This window comes from Alosa sapidissima, chromosome 14 (genome assembly GCF_018492685.1).
Source record: "Alosa sapidissima isolate fAloSap1 chromosome 14, fAloSap1.pri, whole genome shotgun sequence".
NCBI classification, from domain to species: domain Eukaryota; kingdom Metazoa; phylum Chordata; class Actinopteri; order Clupeiformes; family Clupeidae; genus Alosa; species Alosa sapidissima.
Genome location: NC_055970.1, coordinates 14,323,484 through 14,338,483, shown reverse-complemented (window position 1 = coordinate 14,338,483; position 15,000 = coordinate 14,323,484). Strand labels below are relative to the sequence as shown.

At 44.5% G+C, this 15,000-nt stretch overlaps 2 protein-coding genes and 1 long non-coding RNA gene across 11 annotated transcripts in view; 2 read left to right on the top strand and 1 right to left on the bottom strand.

Annotated features, from left to right (window-relative positions):
- Positions 1-2,020, top strand: part of sh3tc2 (SH3 domain and tetratricopeptide repeats 2) — a 98,845-nt gene extending 96,825 nt beyond the window's left edge. For all 8 annotated transcript variants that reach the window (XM_042061011.1, XM_042061012.1, XM_042061014.1 and 5 more), the window contains exons 19-20: positions 1-100; positions 1,724-2,020. The exon at positions 1-100 is cut by the window's left edge and continues 94 nt beyond it. In XM_042061011.1, coding sequence (XP_041916945.1) covers positions 1-100; positions 1,724-1,975 — 352 coding nt within the window. In that variant the 3' untranslated portion in view covers positions 1,976-2,020. The remainder of the gene's footprint in view (positions 101-1,723) is intronic.
- A 973-nt stretch (positions 2,021-2,993) lies between these two features.
- Positions 2,994-14,479, top strand: LOC121681330. The gene is made up of 3 exons (XR_006022075.1): positions 2,994-3,311; positions 9,071-9,077; positions 14,453-14,479. It is a non-coding gene; the product is annotated as an uncharacterized LOC121681330 (long non-coding RNA).
- The window catches only part of adrb2a (adrenoceptor beta 2, surface a), a 6,511-nt gene continuing 1,626 nt past the window's right edge, over positions 10,116-15,000 (bottom strand). For both annotated transcript variants that reach the window (XM_042061020.1, XM_042061021.1), the window contains exon 2: positions 10,116-11,396. In XM_042061020.1, coding sequence (XP_041916954.1) covers positions 10,188-11,396 — 1,209 coding nt within the window. In that variant the 3' untranslated portion in view covers positions 10,116-10,187. The remainder of the gene's footprint in view (positions 11,397-15,000) is intronic.

The window sequence follows — 15,000 nt, the reverse complement described above, 5'->3', positions numbered from 1 at the left end:
GTGTGTGAGCCTGGGCCCTGACCTCACACACAGCAGCGATGCCCGATACTACTGCAAGGTGTACACACACCTCGCAAACATCACGCTCCACAAACTCAAGGTTGGTGCCAAGGGTGTGTTCGCGTGCGTATGTGGTTTAAACCGGTTCTCTAGAGTATAGTTATAGTACTCACACTATAACATGGTGGCTAAACTCACACTATACTCACACTATAACATGGTGGCTATACTCACACTATACTCACACTATAACATGGTGGTTATACTCACACTATACTCACACTATAACATGGTGGCTATACTCACACTATACTCACACTAACATGGTGTTTATACTCACACTATAACATGGTGGTTATACTCGCACTATACTCACACTATAACATGGTGGCTATACTCACACTATACTCACACTATACTCACACTAACATGGTGTTTATACTCACACTATAACATGGTGGCTATACTCACACTATACTCACACTCAGAGGCGGGCAGAGTACACAGCTTCATTACTTGAGTAAAAGTACAGATACCCTTTGCTAAATTTTACTCTAGTACAAGTAAAAGTACAACAGTCAGATGTCTACTTAAGTAAAAGTACTGAAGTACTTGTTTTTAAAAGTACTTGAGTATCAAGAGTACAAGAGTAGCCTACATTTTCTAAATATTGCATTACTACTGCCACAGTGCTTACATTTATGTACAGAAACGTCCTACATGGAGTTATGAAAAATGTTAATGTTAATACCTTGGAGAATGTAAAAGGAATTGAAAGTAAAAGTCATTTTCATCTTTTTACCATGTTGCCAGGGATGGACAGTATTTCCAATACATGTATTTAAAATACGTATTTCAAATACAAAATACTATTTTGTAATCGAAACACTTGAAGCGAAAACTATCATTACTATAACTTGTTCAGAAAATTGAAATAGTCTGGCGAGGTGGGGCCACGGTTTGGCACATTCCCGGGATGAACCTGCTGCGTCTTCATCCATTGTTTCGTCCATGGTTTCGTCTCTTATCTAATTCTGACCATGGAGTTGACTTTGGCGGAAAGCTGAAGGTGATTGCTGATAGGCTGTCCCAGTCAGTGGTGCCTGCACAATCCAATCAAGTTTGAGAGGGAAACAACAAATTGAGGGTTTCCGAGATTTTTCTTTTTTCCTTTTTTTTTTTTTAGAAGTAGTAACGGGTACTCACGGTTATGGATAGAAATGTAGCGGAGTAAAGAGTACAATATTTGCCTCTCAAATGTACTTGAGTAAAGTCATGAGTACTCCCCAAAAATGATACTCGAGTAAAGTACAGATCCCTCAAAATTGTACTCAAGTACTGTACTCAAGTAAATGTACTCCGTTACTGTCCGGCTCTGGTCACACTATACTCACACTATAACATGGTGGCTATACTCACACTATACTCACCCTATAACATGGTGGCTACACTATACTCACACTATACTCACACTATAACATGGTGGCTATACTCACACTATACTCACCCTATAACATGGTGGCTACACTATACTCACACTATACTCACACTATAACATGGTGGCTATACATAACAGTATGGACACAATTGAATATTTTAGTCTATAGTGAATATCCTAGTTTGGTCTTTGTAAGAGTTCAGAGGATTATTTCACCAAAACCAGTTCAGATCAATTCACATTTGCATGTTTTAAAATTGTGTGTGTGTGTGTTTGTGTGTGTAGGATGCGTTTGATGCGATGGGTTACTACCAGCTAGCGCTTGCGGGGGCCATGGAAGCGGATGACGTGTCGTGTGTGTACGTCCTGCTGATGAAGTTAGCGGAGCTCCACTCCTCTCACCTGCCCAACGCACACCTGAGCCAGCTCTACACACACACCGCCAGCAGCCTCAGAGTGCGTCTGGAGGGACTCACACACACACCACACACAGCTCAGGAGGACACACTCACACAGCACACAGCACAGGATAGCTGAGGATACACACACACACACACACACACACACTCATACACACACACACACAGACACACACACTCACAGACTCACACTTACACACATACACACAAACGTGGACACACACACACACACTCATACACACACACACACAAACGTGCACACACACACACACACACTCATACACACACACACACAAACACAGGGCTCCTGAATGGGAAAGAAGGATGAAGACTGTGCAACCTGCCAGAGGGACTAGAGGATCATGCAGAAAACTGACAGTGCAACAGACTACAGCACACTACAACACACTACAACACACTACAACACACTACAACACACTACAACACACTACAGCACACTACAACACACTACAGCACACTACAACACACTACAACACACTACAACACACTAAAACACACTACAGCACACTACAGCACACTACAGCACACTACAACACACTACAACACACTACAACACACTACAGCACACTACAACACACTACAGCACACTACAACACACTACAGCACACCACAGCACACCACAACACACCACAACACACCACAACACACTACAGCACACTACAACACACTACAGCACACTACAGCACACTACAGCACACTACAACACACTACAACACACTACAGCACACTACAGCACACTACAGCACATTACAACACACTACAGCACACTACAGCACACTACAGCACACTACAACACACTACAGCACACTACAACACACTACAACACACTACAGCACACTACAGCACACTACAACACACTACAACACACTACAGCACACTACAGCACACTACAGCACACTACAACACACTACAACACACTACAACACACTAAAACACACTACAGCACACTACAACACACTACAACACACTACAGCACACTACAGCACACTACAGCACACTACAACACACTACAACACACTACAACACACTAAAACACACTACAACACACTACAGCACACTACAACACACTACAACACACTACAACACACTACAACAGACTACAACTGACTACAACACACTACAACACACTACAATACATTACAACACACTACAACTGACTACAACACACTACAACACACTACAATACACTACAACACACTACAATACACTACAACACACTACTACAACACACTACAACTGCATTGGACTGCACTGGACTGCATTGTTCTTCAGACAGTATAACTGTTGTTTTCTGTCCCATAACTTACTGCAGTAGTTATTTTTGTGAGGGAACGGACAATGGTGCAAGCCTGCGATCCAGGCTAGCAGTGAATGCTATTGGTGAAAGCTAGCTGTGAATGCTATTGGTAAAGGTTAGCACACACACACACACAGTGAGACACACACACACAGATCGGCTGCACATGCTCATTCGTCAATCCCACACACTGATACCCCTTAAAACCAACATTACATTTATAAATATACATTTGTAGAAATAAACATTACATTCATAAATATACATGTATATTAATAAACATTACATTCATAAATATACATTTCCATTAATAAACACATTTCATGTTTATTTTTGGTTGGAAATAGCCTCCTGTTACACATTTATTTGATCTATTCAATTATGTATATTTTTATATTATTATTTTTATTATTTATTTTTAATAACCAATGAACTTTGATGGTGATTGTTATTTTTATGGTAGATATACTGCCTGATTTCACACACACACACACACACACACTCGCAGAGTAAACAGAGGCCTTGTATGGGCGCAAATGAACAAAGAGGAGAGAGAGCGGCTGAGTGCTTTTTTATATCCCAGAGAGTGTGTGAAAATGTGTGTGTAATACTAGCAGACTACAGCTGACTGCAACACACTACAGTAGACTACAGCTGACTGCACATTTAAACGTAGACCAGAGATGGTGACAGGTGAGGCTATCAGTGCAAGCTGGAGTTGTGTGTGTAATGAGTGTTTGAGACAGGCGTGCACACTGAGAAGAGTGTCTGTGTGTGTGTGTGTGTGTGTGAGAGAGAGAGAGCAAGTGTGCTTGTCTGTGTGTGTGTGTGTGAGAGAGAGAGTTTGAGTGTGTGTGTGTGTGTTTTTCTGTGTGTGTGAGAGAGAGAGAGCACGAGTGAGTTTGAGTGTGTGTGTGTTTTTTTCTGTGTGTGTGTGAGAGAGAGAGAGTTTGAGTGTGTGTGTGTCTGTTTTTCAGTGTGTGTGAGTGTGTGTGTGTTTTTGAGTGCCTGTGGGTGAACATCTCTAAACAGGCGAAATTTCCCAACACTTTTGTCTTCCATGTTTTCTTTCATTTCTATGTTCATTATGTCTGTTTGATTTATTGTTTATTTTTCATAACTTCTCAGCAGTTACCTTTTGTCTCTGTGTTGGTGCATGCTTTTGATAAAGCAGTGTGGAGGACGTGGTGTGTGTGTGCGTGTGCGTGGAGGATGTGGTGTGTGTGTGTGGAGTACGTGGTGTGTGTGGCTGTGTGTGTGTGGAGGACGTGGTTTGTGTGTGTGTGTGTGTGTGGAGGACGACTTGGTGTGTGTGTGTGGACGACGTGGTGTGTGTGTGTGTGTGGAGGACGTGGTGTGTGTGTGTGCGTGTGGAGGACATGGTGTGTGTGTGTGCGTGGAGGACGTGGTGTGCGTGTGGAGGACATGGTGTGTGTGTGTGTGTGTGTGGAGGACACGTTGTCGGCTCCATGCTTTTGTACAAATAAACGTTCATCATGCAGTCTCTCGTGTGTTCTGTGCGTTGATGGAGTGTGTGTGCATGTTTGCGGTGTGTGTGCACGTTTGCGGAGTGTGTGTAGGTGGGAAAGAAGCTGGCAATGGGCTACACACACTCGAGACAATCTGGCTTTGATCTTACCGTAACTCACTCCCGGTCTGACACACACACACACAGACATAAACACACACACTTATTATCCCTGGGTTTATTAACACCTCATAAATTAGAGCATAGTTCGCACCACAGATCAACAGTGTCAAATAATGTGCAAATTATGAATAGTAAACATTTAACTGGCATATAAACACACATGCGCGCACACACACATACACACACACACACATACACACACACACACACACACCCAGCAGGGGGCAATGTTCACACATTTCTCTAATCTCACTGTGGGGAAAGGCCAGAAAAGGACTCTCTCCCTCTCTCACACTCTTTCTCTCTCTCTCCCACTCTCTGCCTCTCACACTCTCTCTCTCTCTCTCTCTCTCAAATTCTCTCTCTCCCTCTCTCTCTCTCTCTCACACACTTATTCTTTTTGTCAGTGGAGTCTAAAAGTAACATTCCAGTAAGAGCAGCCGGTTCAGCTAGCCAGACTGGTTTTCCTGGTGTACAGGTGTGTGTGTGAGTGTGGTGTGTGAGACATAGAGAGAGAGAGAGAGAGAGTGTGTGTGTCTGGTGTGTGTGTGAGAGACATAGAGAGAGAGAGAGAGTGTGTGTGTGTGTGTATGTGTGTGTGAGAGAGAGAGAGAGAGAGAGTGTGTGTGTGTCTTTGGGGTGGGGGGTGGGTAAGAGCATGTGTTTAAAACATAGCTTATTCCTGTGTCCAGTGCGACTCAAAGAGAAGAATGCAGAATATCATATTTGCTGTAACTGATCCACAATCTCTCTCTCTCACACACACACACACACACACACTACATCTCATTCAGGTCAAAGGTCAGTTTCTCCCTAACTCTATTAGCATTGTGCCCAGCTTATGCAGAACCACTGAATAATACTTACACGCACACACTACACACACACACAAGCACACACACACACACACACGTACACACACAAGAAAGAACAAAAGAAAGAAAGAAAAGTGGGACAAAGAGGGAGAGCAGGACCTTTGGTGTGTGTGTGTGTGTGTGTGTGTGTGTGTGTGTGTGTGAGTGTGTGTGTGAGTGTTTGGGTCTGGAGAGCTGCCATCAAATAATTGAATAAGATGAAATAATTTAATTAGGCAGTATGTTCTCAGGAACTCACACACAGACACACACTCCTGCACATGCACACACACTCACATTCTAACACACACACACTCACACACTTCCTCTCAGGTGTCATGGGGGGCCACTGGTGCTGGATGATGTCATTCCCCTGAGACCAGAGCCTGTACAACCCCGTAACCCAGTTTCCTGTCCCCTAATGATGACATCACAACCCCGTAACCCATTTTCCTGTCCCCTAAGGATGACATCACAGCCTGGTCCCATAGATATGAACACGTAGATACCGCACTGGACGTCAACGCTAACGCCATATCGCCGAGGGCAACACACTGAGAAGGACATGACTGGAGGCCAATGGAGAAGCAGGCATCTCTGAGTGGAAAACAGACATTGTGGGTGGAGGACAATGTGTGTGTGTGTATGGGCTGTGTACAAATCGGAGCGCCTTCTGACCTTGTACATGTATAATCACGCTTGTGTTTTCTTTGTTGTTGTGTTGTTGTGTCTTATAGAGAACATTGAGTACTGAGTCCTATAAAGGCTTGTGGAGAACATGACTGAGTTGGCTATCAGTACTGACAAGTGTCTAATTTAATGCCAGTTAACCATTGTTTTGTTGTGTATTGAATGCAAATGAATAATGACAAAATCCTAAAAACTTAACGTTACTCATTTAGTCACTTGTCATAATAGTATTGATACTGTATTAGCCTGTCATGTCTAATGTTGGATCTAAGGTCTTAGCCTACCTGTTATCTCGTTGCTGCCATCGCATAACGCTAATGAATGGGAAAGCAGTGGGGGCTGCAAAGTGTCGATTTGTTTGCAAAGTTGAATTATTGAAAATGTCATTTTCTGAAGTGATGTAAAACAAAGGTTTTAACTTTTCTGACGATATCCATATTATCTGTCTCCTACTAGTTGTCAAATATGGTTATTTGAAACTTTTCTGTAGTTAAATGCCTGGTAACATTCAAAGTGGCAAAATCTAGCTCGTCTCCAATTTGAAATCATCAAAACTGCCAAAAGTCAGTTTTTGATAAAACTGGTATGTCAAAGATGGAAATAAACAGAAAAACATATTGTAAAGAGTGTGCGTGTTTCTTTTTAACAGTTCTCAAAAATAATTTATTTTCCTCCACGTAAATAGTGTTAAATAATTAGGTATGAATTAAAGTTCATATCCATGTCCATCAGCTGAGATATTTATTTTTTGAGTTTGAGGACTTTATTGCCCAAAACTCCTTCAGCTCATCATTAGACTCCATTCATTTGTGAAGTCAAGTGTCGTCCCTATCAATATGGCGGTCACATTCACATATTCCTCCTAATAAAACTCAACGGACAATGCGGTATCTATTCATATCTACTGCCTGGCCCCTTGATGACGTCACAGCCCATATGTTCATAAGAAAGTCCTATTAATGATGTAACTTCCTATTTTCATCTTTGCATTCAAATTTGCAAACATAAGTGAACGTTTGAGAACAGTTTTCTGTTAGCCTTGAGTTCTCTGCGAACTTTTGCGAACACTCGTAAACAGTCTGAGGAGGTAGTTCTGGAGCTGGACATGAGCTGGACACTACTACTGTGTTACAATGGAATGTTCACACCAAATCCTTCAAATATAAGTGTTCAGAAAAACACGTTCACCACCAGAGCTCACCACCGTTTGCCAAATCTGAACTCGCCTCTGTTCTCATACCAATGTGATCAGTGTTCCATCAAAACATCCTCCAACACTTCCATCCCATGTTCTCCAAAGTTCCTTAAGCATGTGTAGTCCACTGTCTTTCATTCCCCATACAGTCATACTGTTCTTATGTTCTGCTGTGCGGTTCTGCCAGGTTCTGTGAGTGTTTAGATGTTCTCACATGCATCTGGTCCCTCTGGCCATTAGCTTCCATGTTCCACCTCTCTGTCCTCGCTTCTCCAGTTTCCCCTGTTCATCTCTCTCTATCTCACACACACACACACACACACACACACATACACATACACGCGTGTAGACACACACACTCTTGGGTTTGCATGTGTTCATTAGCTGGAATTAAAATGTGATCAGTTTCAGGCTGATGTTTCTGTGGGCCTGGCTGTGGGTGAGCTGATATCTAGTAACATATCACAAATGTGTGTGTGTGTGTGTGTGTGTGTGTGTGTGTGTGTGTTTGTGTGTGTGTTTGTGTTTGTGTGAGAGAGTATCTGCCTGTTTGTGTGATATGATATGTCTAAATGACAATGAGAAAGAGGGTGTGTGTGTATGTGCGCGTGTTCAAATTCAGCTATCTGATCCTCATCAGCATTAATCAAACTCAAACGCGCACACACACACACACACACACACACACACACACACACAAATCAGTGAAGCATTAACAATGAGTCGTGTGTGAGAGATGGAGGAAGAGCAAGAGGTAAAAGAGGAGTGTGTAAGTGTGAGAGACACAGTAAGCGCTTTCAGATATAACCTCCAGCGTATATGCGGAGGTTTGTCAAACGGAGGTCCTACCCTTCGGATGATTCAGATATGATGCTAACCTGCGTACCTTATACTGACCTTATACGGACCTATGTGTGAACGACATACACGCACATTACAGAATCTTCGTGTGGTTGTCGAGTGAGGGGTGGGGGCTTGTAGAGTTCACAAGAGGCGAGATAAGACGCAGAATATATGCGGCCGCTGTCACAGCTGCTGTTTGTTTACAAAGTGTATGCATTATGTAGGCTAAAGAAGAAAAATCTATTGTGCGTAGGCTAATACTTGAAGTAGTCACTGTAAGTGCGCACTTGAAATTGACCAACAGTATTTGTATGTGTGCTTCGAATAAACACATTATCTGTTTTCAACGTTATATAGCAGAATTACTTGGCTATGGAACCCCAAATCTGGATTGCGTTGGAGAGAACATGCACAAACTTTATGGTACCAGCCAATTCAGTAGGCTAACTCAAGACTTCAAGGCCTTCATATACAACGTTTTTAAGCAACAAACAAAATACTAACATAACAGTGAAGTGGTTTGTTTTTTCATGGTTTATTTTTCCAAAAGCATCCTCTCCCCATCTGTCTATTGCATTTACGTAAGGAGCTTGGAACAAAGTTGGGTTTTCTTCGTTTTCATTTTCTTTAGGCATATTTATGCTCAACAAATATCAGCTCAGCAGTGAGGTCATGAGAAGGCTATCAATGAACAGAAAACCGACCGTGTTGGCAAACAGTTTATTAAATACTCCTGTTATTGTCGTCAACGACATCGCTGTAGGCTACTGCCTTTTCAGCGCCTTCTGCTTATGATGATTCGGTCTTTTGAATTAGTTTGGCCTTGCGATGCAGTTGTAGGCTACATCAACGTGTCTCTTGCTGTTCCCTTCATGTGTTCTATCACAATGCTGTCTGCCCTCATGGACAGTAGCTCCGTGATGTCTGCATCTTTCCAGGTCGGAGATTTTCTGGACAGCACTATGCCACTCCATCATAACACTGGCATTTAAGTCAGATTTAACCACATGGACGCACAAAAGAAACGTCACCAACACGCCCTTTCACTAGGTGTGAATTTTAACCGCATGTTCTATGCTTCGTTCAGACACAGCACATTTACATAATGTCCGGAGGAAATACTAGGGGGGGAGTAGTAGAACAACCGACTAAATTCAGCCTTCCATATGACCGGTTATGTCGTTCAGATATATGGCCCCACCGTTTAACATCATCAGCAGAACCTCCAGTCTTACACGTATGTCTGAAAGCACTTTTGTGTTTGTGTGTGTGTGCGTGCGTGTGCGTGTGCGTGTGTGTGTGTGTTAGAGAGAGACTGAAGAGTATAGCTGTGTGTGTGTGTGTGTGTGTGTGCGTGTGTGTTAGAGACAGAGTTAGGAGTATAGCTGTGTGTGTGTGTGTGTGTGAGAGAGAGAGAGAGTGAGGAGTATAGCTGTGTGTGTGTGTGTGTGTTTTTGTGTGTTTGTGTGTGTGTGTGTGTGTGTGTTTGTTAGAGAGAGAGTATAGCTGTGTGATGGGGAAGAATGTGTGACGCCTGAGGAAAGAATCTGTGTGAGGAACAACATGCTTGACAAGTCTCTCAGCATACACATGCACGCACACACACACACACACACACACACACACACTTATAGACAAGTCTCTCAGCACACACACACACACACACACACACACACACTTATAGACAAGTCTCTCAGCACACACACACACACACACACACACTTATAGACAAATGAGGTCACCAAATGTTCACTGTGTGTGTGTGTGTGTGTGTCTATGCTATGACACACTCATGCTGTCTTTACTGCAGTTTCCATTTGTGTCAGTGTGTGTTCCATTCTGAGTGCGCAGTGTGTCTGACATACACACACTCTCGGGCAGCACACACCCCTCGCCCCCCACCTCACACACACCGTCGGGCCCCTCTGCCGTCTCACTGTGGCCACTGAAGCTGTAGGTGTGTGTGTGTCTGTGTCTGTGTGTGGGGGGGGCACGTTGTCCATGGGCCCCGCCCCCAGGGAGGCGGAGTAGCTGGGAGAAGGCGTGTCTGAACTCTGGACTCCGCCCATATATGAAGGGGTTGAAGGCGGAGTTAGCGAAGCCCAGCCAATTGAGGAGTCGGAAGGGCAGTGGTGAGGGGAGGGGCCGGAAGGCGGCCAGCACGTTGAGGACGAAGAAGGGCAGCCAGCTGAGCACGAACACGCCCATGATGAGGCCGAGCGTGCGCAGGGCCCGGTGGTCACGGCTCCGCCAGCGCCGCGCGGGTGTGTGTGTGTGTGTGTGTGTGTGTGAGGAGGGGTGTGTGTGTGTGTGTTGGGGCAGTCGCTCCTGCTGCTCGATCTTGCGCAGCTGTGCGCGGGCCTCCTGGAAGACGCGTGTGTACAGGTAGACCATGATGCCGAGCGGCAGGTAGAAGGAGACCAGCGAGGAGCCCAGGGCATAGAGGGGGCTCGGCTGGAAGTCGCAGCATGCGGGGTCGTCCAGGCAACGCAAGGCCTCCGGGTCGTCAGCCAGCCACCAGCGCAGGTGTATGGGCGGGTAGGAGATGAGCGCGGCCACGCCCCACACCAGCGTTGCTAGGAGACGAGCACGGCGCTTGCTGAGCAGGCTGTGGTAGCGCAGCGGCGAGGTGATGGCCAGGTAGCGGTCCAGCGCGATCACACACAGCGTCCCGATGCTCGCCGTCACGCACAGCACGTCCGTCGCCGTCCAGAACGCACACAGGAAGTTGCCTAGCAACCAGCGTCCCAACAGGATGTACCCGCCCCCGGCCGGCACCACCAGCACCCCCATCACCAGGTCGGCGCACGCCAGCGATGACACAAACACGTTGGTCACCGTCTGCAGCCGCGGGAAACGGGCGATGGCCGCAATCACCAGGGTGTTGCCCACGACGATGACCACAACCAGTACGCCAATGACCATGGCCAGCAGGACCACCTGGGCCTCGGAATACTCTGGAGGAGGGCCTACCGAGGAGTTCACCATCTGAGACACACACACACACATACATACACAGACACACAGACACACACACACACTATTAAAGGCAACATCAGGAAACATGCTTGTACTGTGTACACACCCTATTGGTACATATACACCAAAACCAATGGGTTTCATGTCTGAGACAGAGACAGATGACACAGCATATCAAACCACATAGGTACCCAGAAACACACACACACACACACACACACACACACACACACAAGTATACTAACTATATGAGTTAGTTAGTTAGTTAGTGATTGTCCAATATGTACTTAAATTAGTTAGTTAGTCAGGTAGTTGGTTAGTGATTGATCAATATGTGTCAGTTAAGAGTTAGTTAGTTAGCTAGCTAGTGAATGATTGACCGTGTTTGAGTTATGGACCGGTCAGTATTTATGGTATGGACCACCGGAGGAAAATAGGGGAGGGTCGTGTCTTTTTATTCTTTGTTGAGGGGAGGGTCACCCAACTTTTGTATTCATAAAAACAGCAACATTTCAAAGTGGTGCATTTTGTTTGGTGATGAGATGAGAAAGCAGAGGTTAAGTCATGTATGTCATGATTGTAAAAGCCAGTGGCTCTTTGTGCATATTTGCTAAGTGTAATCCAGTACAGAAGACATCAATACATTGTTGGGGAGGGTCATGCCTCTTCTGCCAGTCGGTCTGGAGGGTCATAGAAAAATTGCTGTGAGGGGAGGAACAAGTCTATTTTGACTAAAGATCCCAAAACTCCTCCGGTAGCCCCTTAAATAAAAAACCAACAGTCCCTTAGTTAGTTAGTGATCAACCAATTTGTGTTTGAGTTAGGCAGTGAGCTTAGTTAGTTAGTTAGTTAGTTAGTTAGTGAATTATTTAGTTAGGTTAGTGATGTACTGATATGTGTTTGAGTTAGTGAGTTAGTTAGTTAGTGATAGATTTATATGTGTTTTAGGCAGTGAGTTATTTAGTGTGTTAGTTAGTTAGTGAAGGACTGATTTTGTGATCGATTTAATTAAAAAAGTACTGACTCAGTAATTAATAATGACTAAAGAATTCAGTGTGACAAAAGACAAACTGGAAGACAGAAAAATCTTGAATAATAAATAATAAATCTTGAATAAGTTCTAATGTTCTAAAAGAGAATAGTCACCTGTGTGTGTGTCTATATCTGTCTGTCTATGTGTGTGTGTGTCTGTGAGTGTGTGTGTCTGTCTCTGTGTGCAGTGGCGGAACAAGTCAGAGCCGGGCCGGGGGCTTTATGATAACATCATTTTACAACATACACATGCCCGCAACAGCGGGTCTTACAAGCGTCAGCGCCACAGAGAGCAACTATGTAATTTTGAAGTCCATCGAACGTACATGAAGTGTAACCAAGAGAACAACAACACAAACGGCTACATGACCCCTAATAATGAAACAACAATAATACGCAGCACTATTTGAAGGGCATACGACGAGCCTTGCGCTCCGCGAACTCGTCCACGATGCTCTGTGTATGTCCATTTTCTTTGCTCTCTCATTCTCTATGGACAACATGGCAAGTCCACTCAGTCTCTGCTGTCCCACTGTGCTCCTCAAGTGGTTTAATGATCTTTAACTTGGAGAATGAGCGCTCAGAGGTTGCAACGGTGACGGGAAGAGTCAAAAATACAATTAGGGCGGTGCAAATCTCACTGAATGCAGAAGTTACTGCTGGGTGGTTGCCTTGGCGGAGCGAGGGGGTGGCTTCGGGGGCTCCCCGAATCTCTTTTCAAAAGCCCCGAATCTTTTTTGTATGTGTTTTCAATTTCCAACGATTCTAATTTCTAATTTTACTTCCCCTCGGTTTCTCTATAAATGTTACAAAATGTAGCCTACTATCACTGAGCAAATATCTCTTACTTTCAAAGCCCAATATTGACAGATAATTTGATTTCCCACACGATGAGTTTAGGCAATGCCAGAGCCGAGATGCGGTTTACGTCATAAACCTGGCAGGAAAGTTCAGAGCGGCGCAGTCAGTTTAAACAGCAAGCCGGTAAGAAAAACTATTGTCAAGACATTAGGCAATTAGGCTACTGTACCCCGATATACAAAAATAAACTTCAGAAAGACAGAAAGTTTGTTGTACTGTATTCTGTAGTCTGTATTCTGTAGTCTCAATGACCGAATCAGTAGATATACCTGTTGTCAGTTGAGTTCGTTCAATTCATTTATTGTAGGCTAGTAGCCATGCAAATATGAAACGGAGATGTAACGTGGCTACCGGCGGGATTTTGAACTTGCATGTTTCATGCATTTTAGGGCAAAAAATAACATGGGATTGATGTGTTCTCCATTTGAGGAACGTAATCAATTGCGGACGTGCACAGACAGCACAGACACAGAGCGCATATAGGCCTAGGTTAGGCTACTTTCACTTTCTAAAGCGCATTCATTAGGCTACGTAAAATATGCTTCATACTAAAACAACGATCAAACATTATCAAATGTATCATGACGTGTTGTCACAAAGACTTACTCCAATTAGAAAATCGAAACCAAATTCATGTAAGTGTAAGTGTTCTCTCATTGACGCCTGTATAGGAGACAATCTCGTTGATCCAATTTTGTAAATTTGCACGTCGTAAAGTTCAATATGAGAGTTAAAATAAAGCCAGTCATACAGCAGAACATTTTATTCAATATTTTACACCTACTAAATCATCAAAGTAAATTTCAAAACTTTTCAGCTACATTGAGTCATAACTCGTCTTGACTGGGGGCAACCTATAAGCCTACTACGTCCCACTCTGATGAAAATGATTGAAAAGAAACCGTTTGCATGATCTTAGATCCTCCGGCCTTGTGCCGTGGGAGAGGCCCGTCCCACCTTACCTGGAGTGGGGGAGTGGCGCCCTCGCACCGGGCCCTGCGGGTCCCGGGCCGGGGGCGTGCCGCACCCCCCCTCAAGCTCCGCCCCTATCTGTGTGTGTGTTTGTGTGTGTGCGTGCGTGTCTGTGTGTGTGGCCTCCCATAGTGGCCACCTACCGGCCACTTTCATATTTTACTGACATTTGGTTGGTGGCTGGTGCTGCACACACAAAGACACACACACACACACACACACACACACACACACACACACACACACACCCCTACACACACACACACACACACCATTTAGACACACACTCTCACACACACACACACACACCTACACACACACAGAGAGACACACACACCATTTAGACACACACACAGACACACACACACACACACACCCCTACACACACACACACACCATTTAGACACACCCACTCACACCATTTAGACACACACTCACACACACACACACACACACACACACACACCTACACACACACAGAGAGACACACACACCATTTAGACACACACACACACACCATTTAGACACACACACACACACACACTCACACACCATTTAGACACACACACATACAAACATACTCACACACCATTTAGACACACACACACCATTTAGACAAACACACACACACACCATTTAGACACGCACACACACACACACACACACACACACACCTCTACACACACACAGACACACACACCTATACACGCACACACACACAGACATACACACCATTTAGACACACACA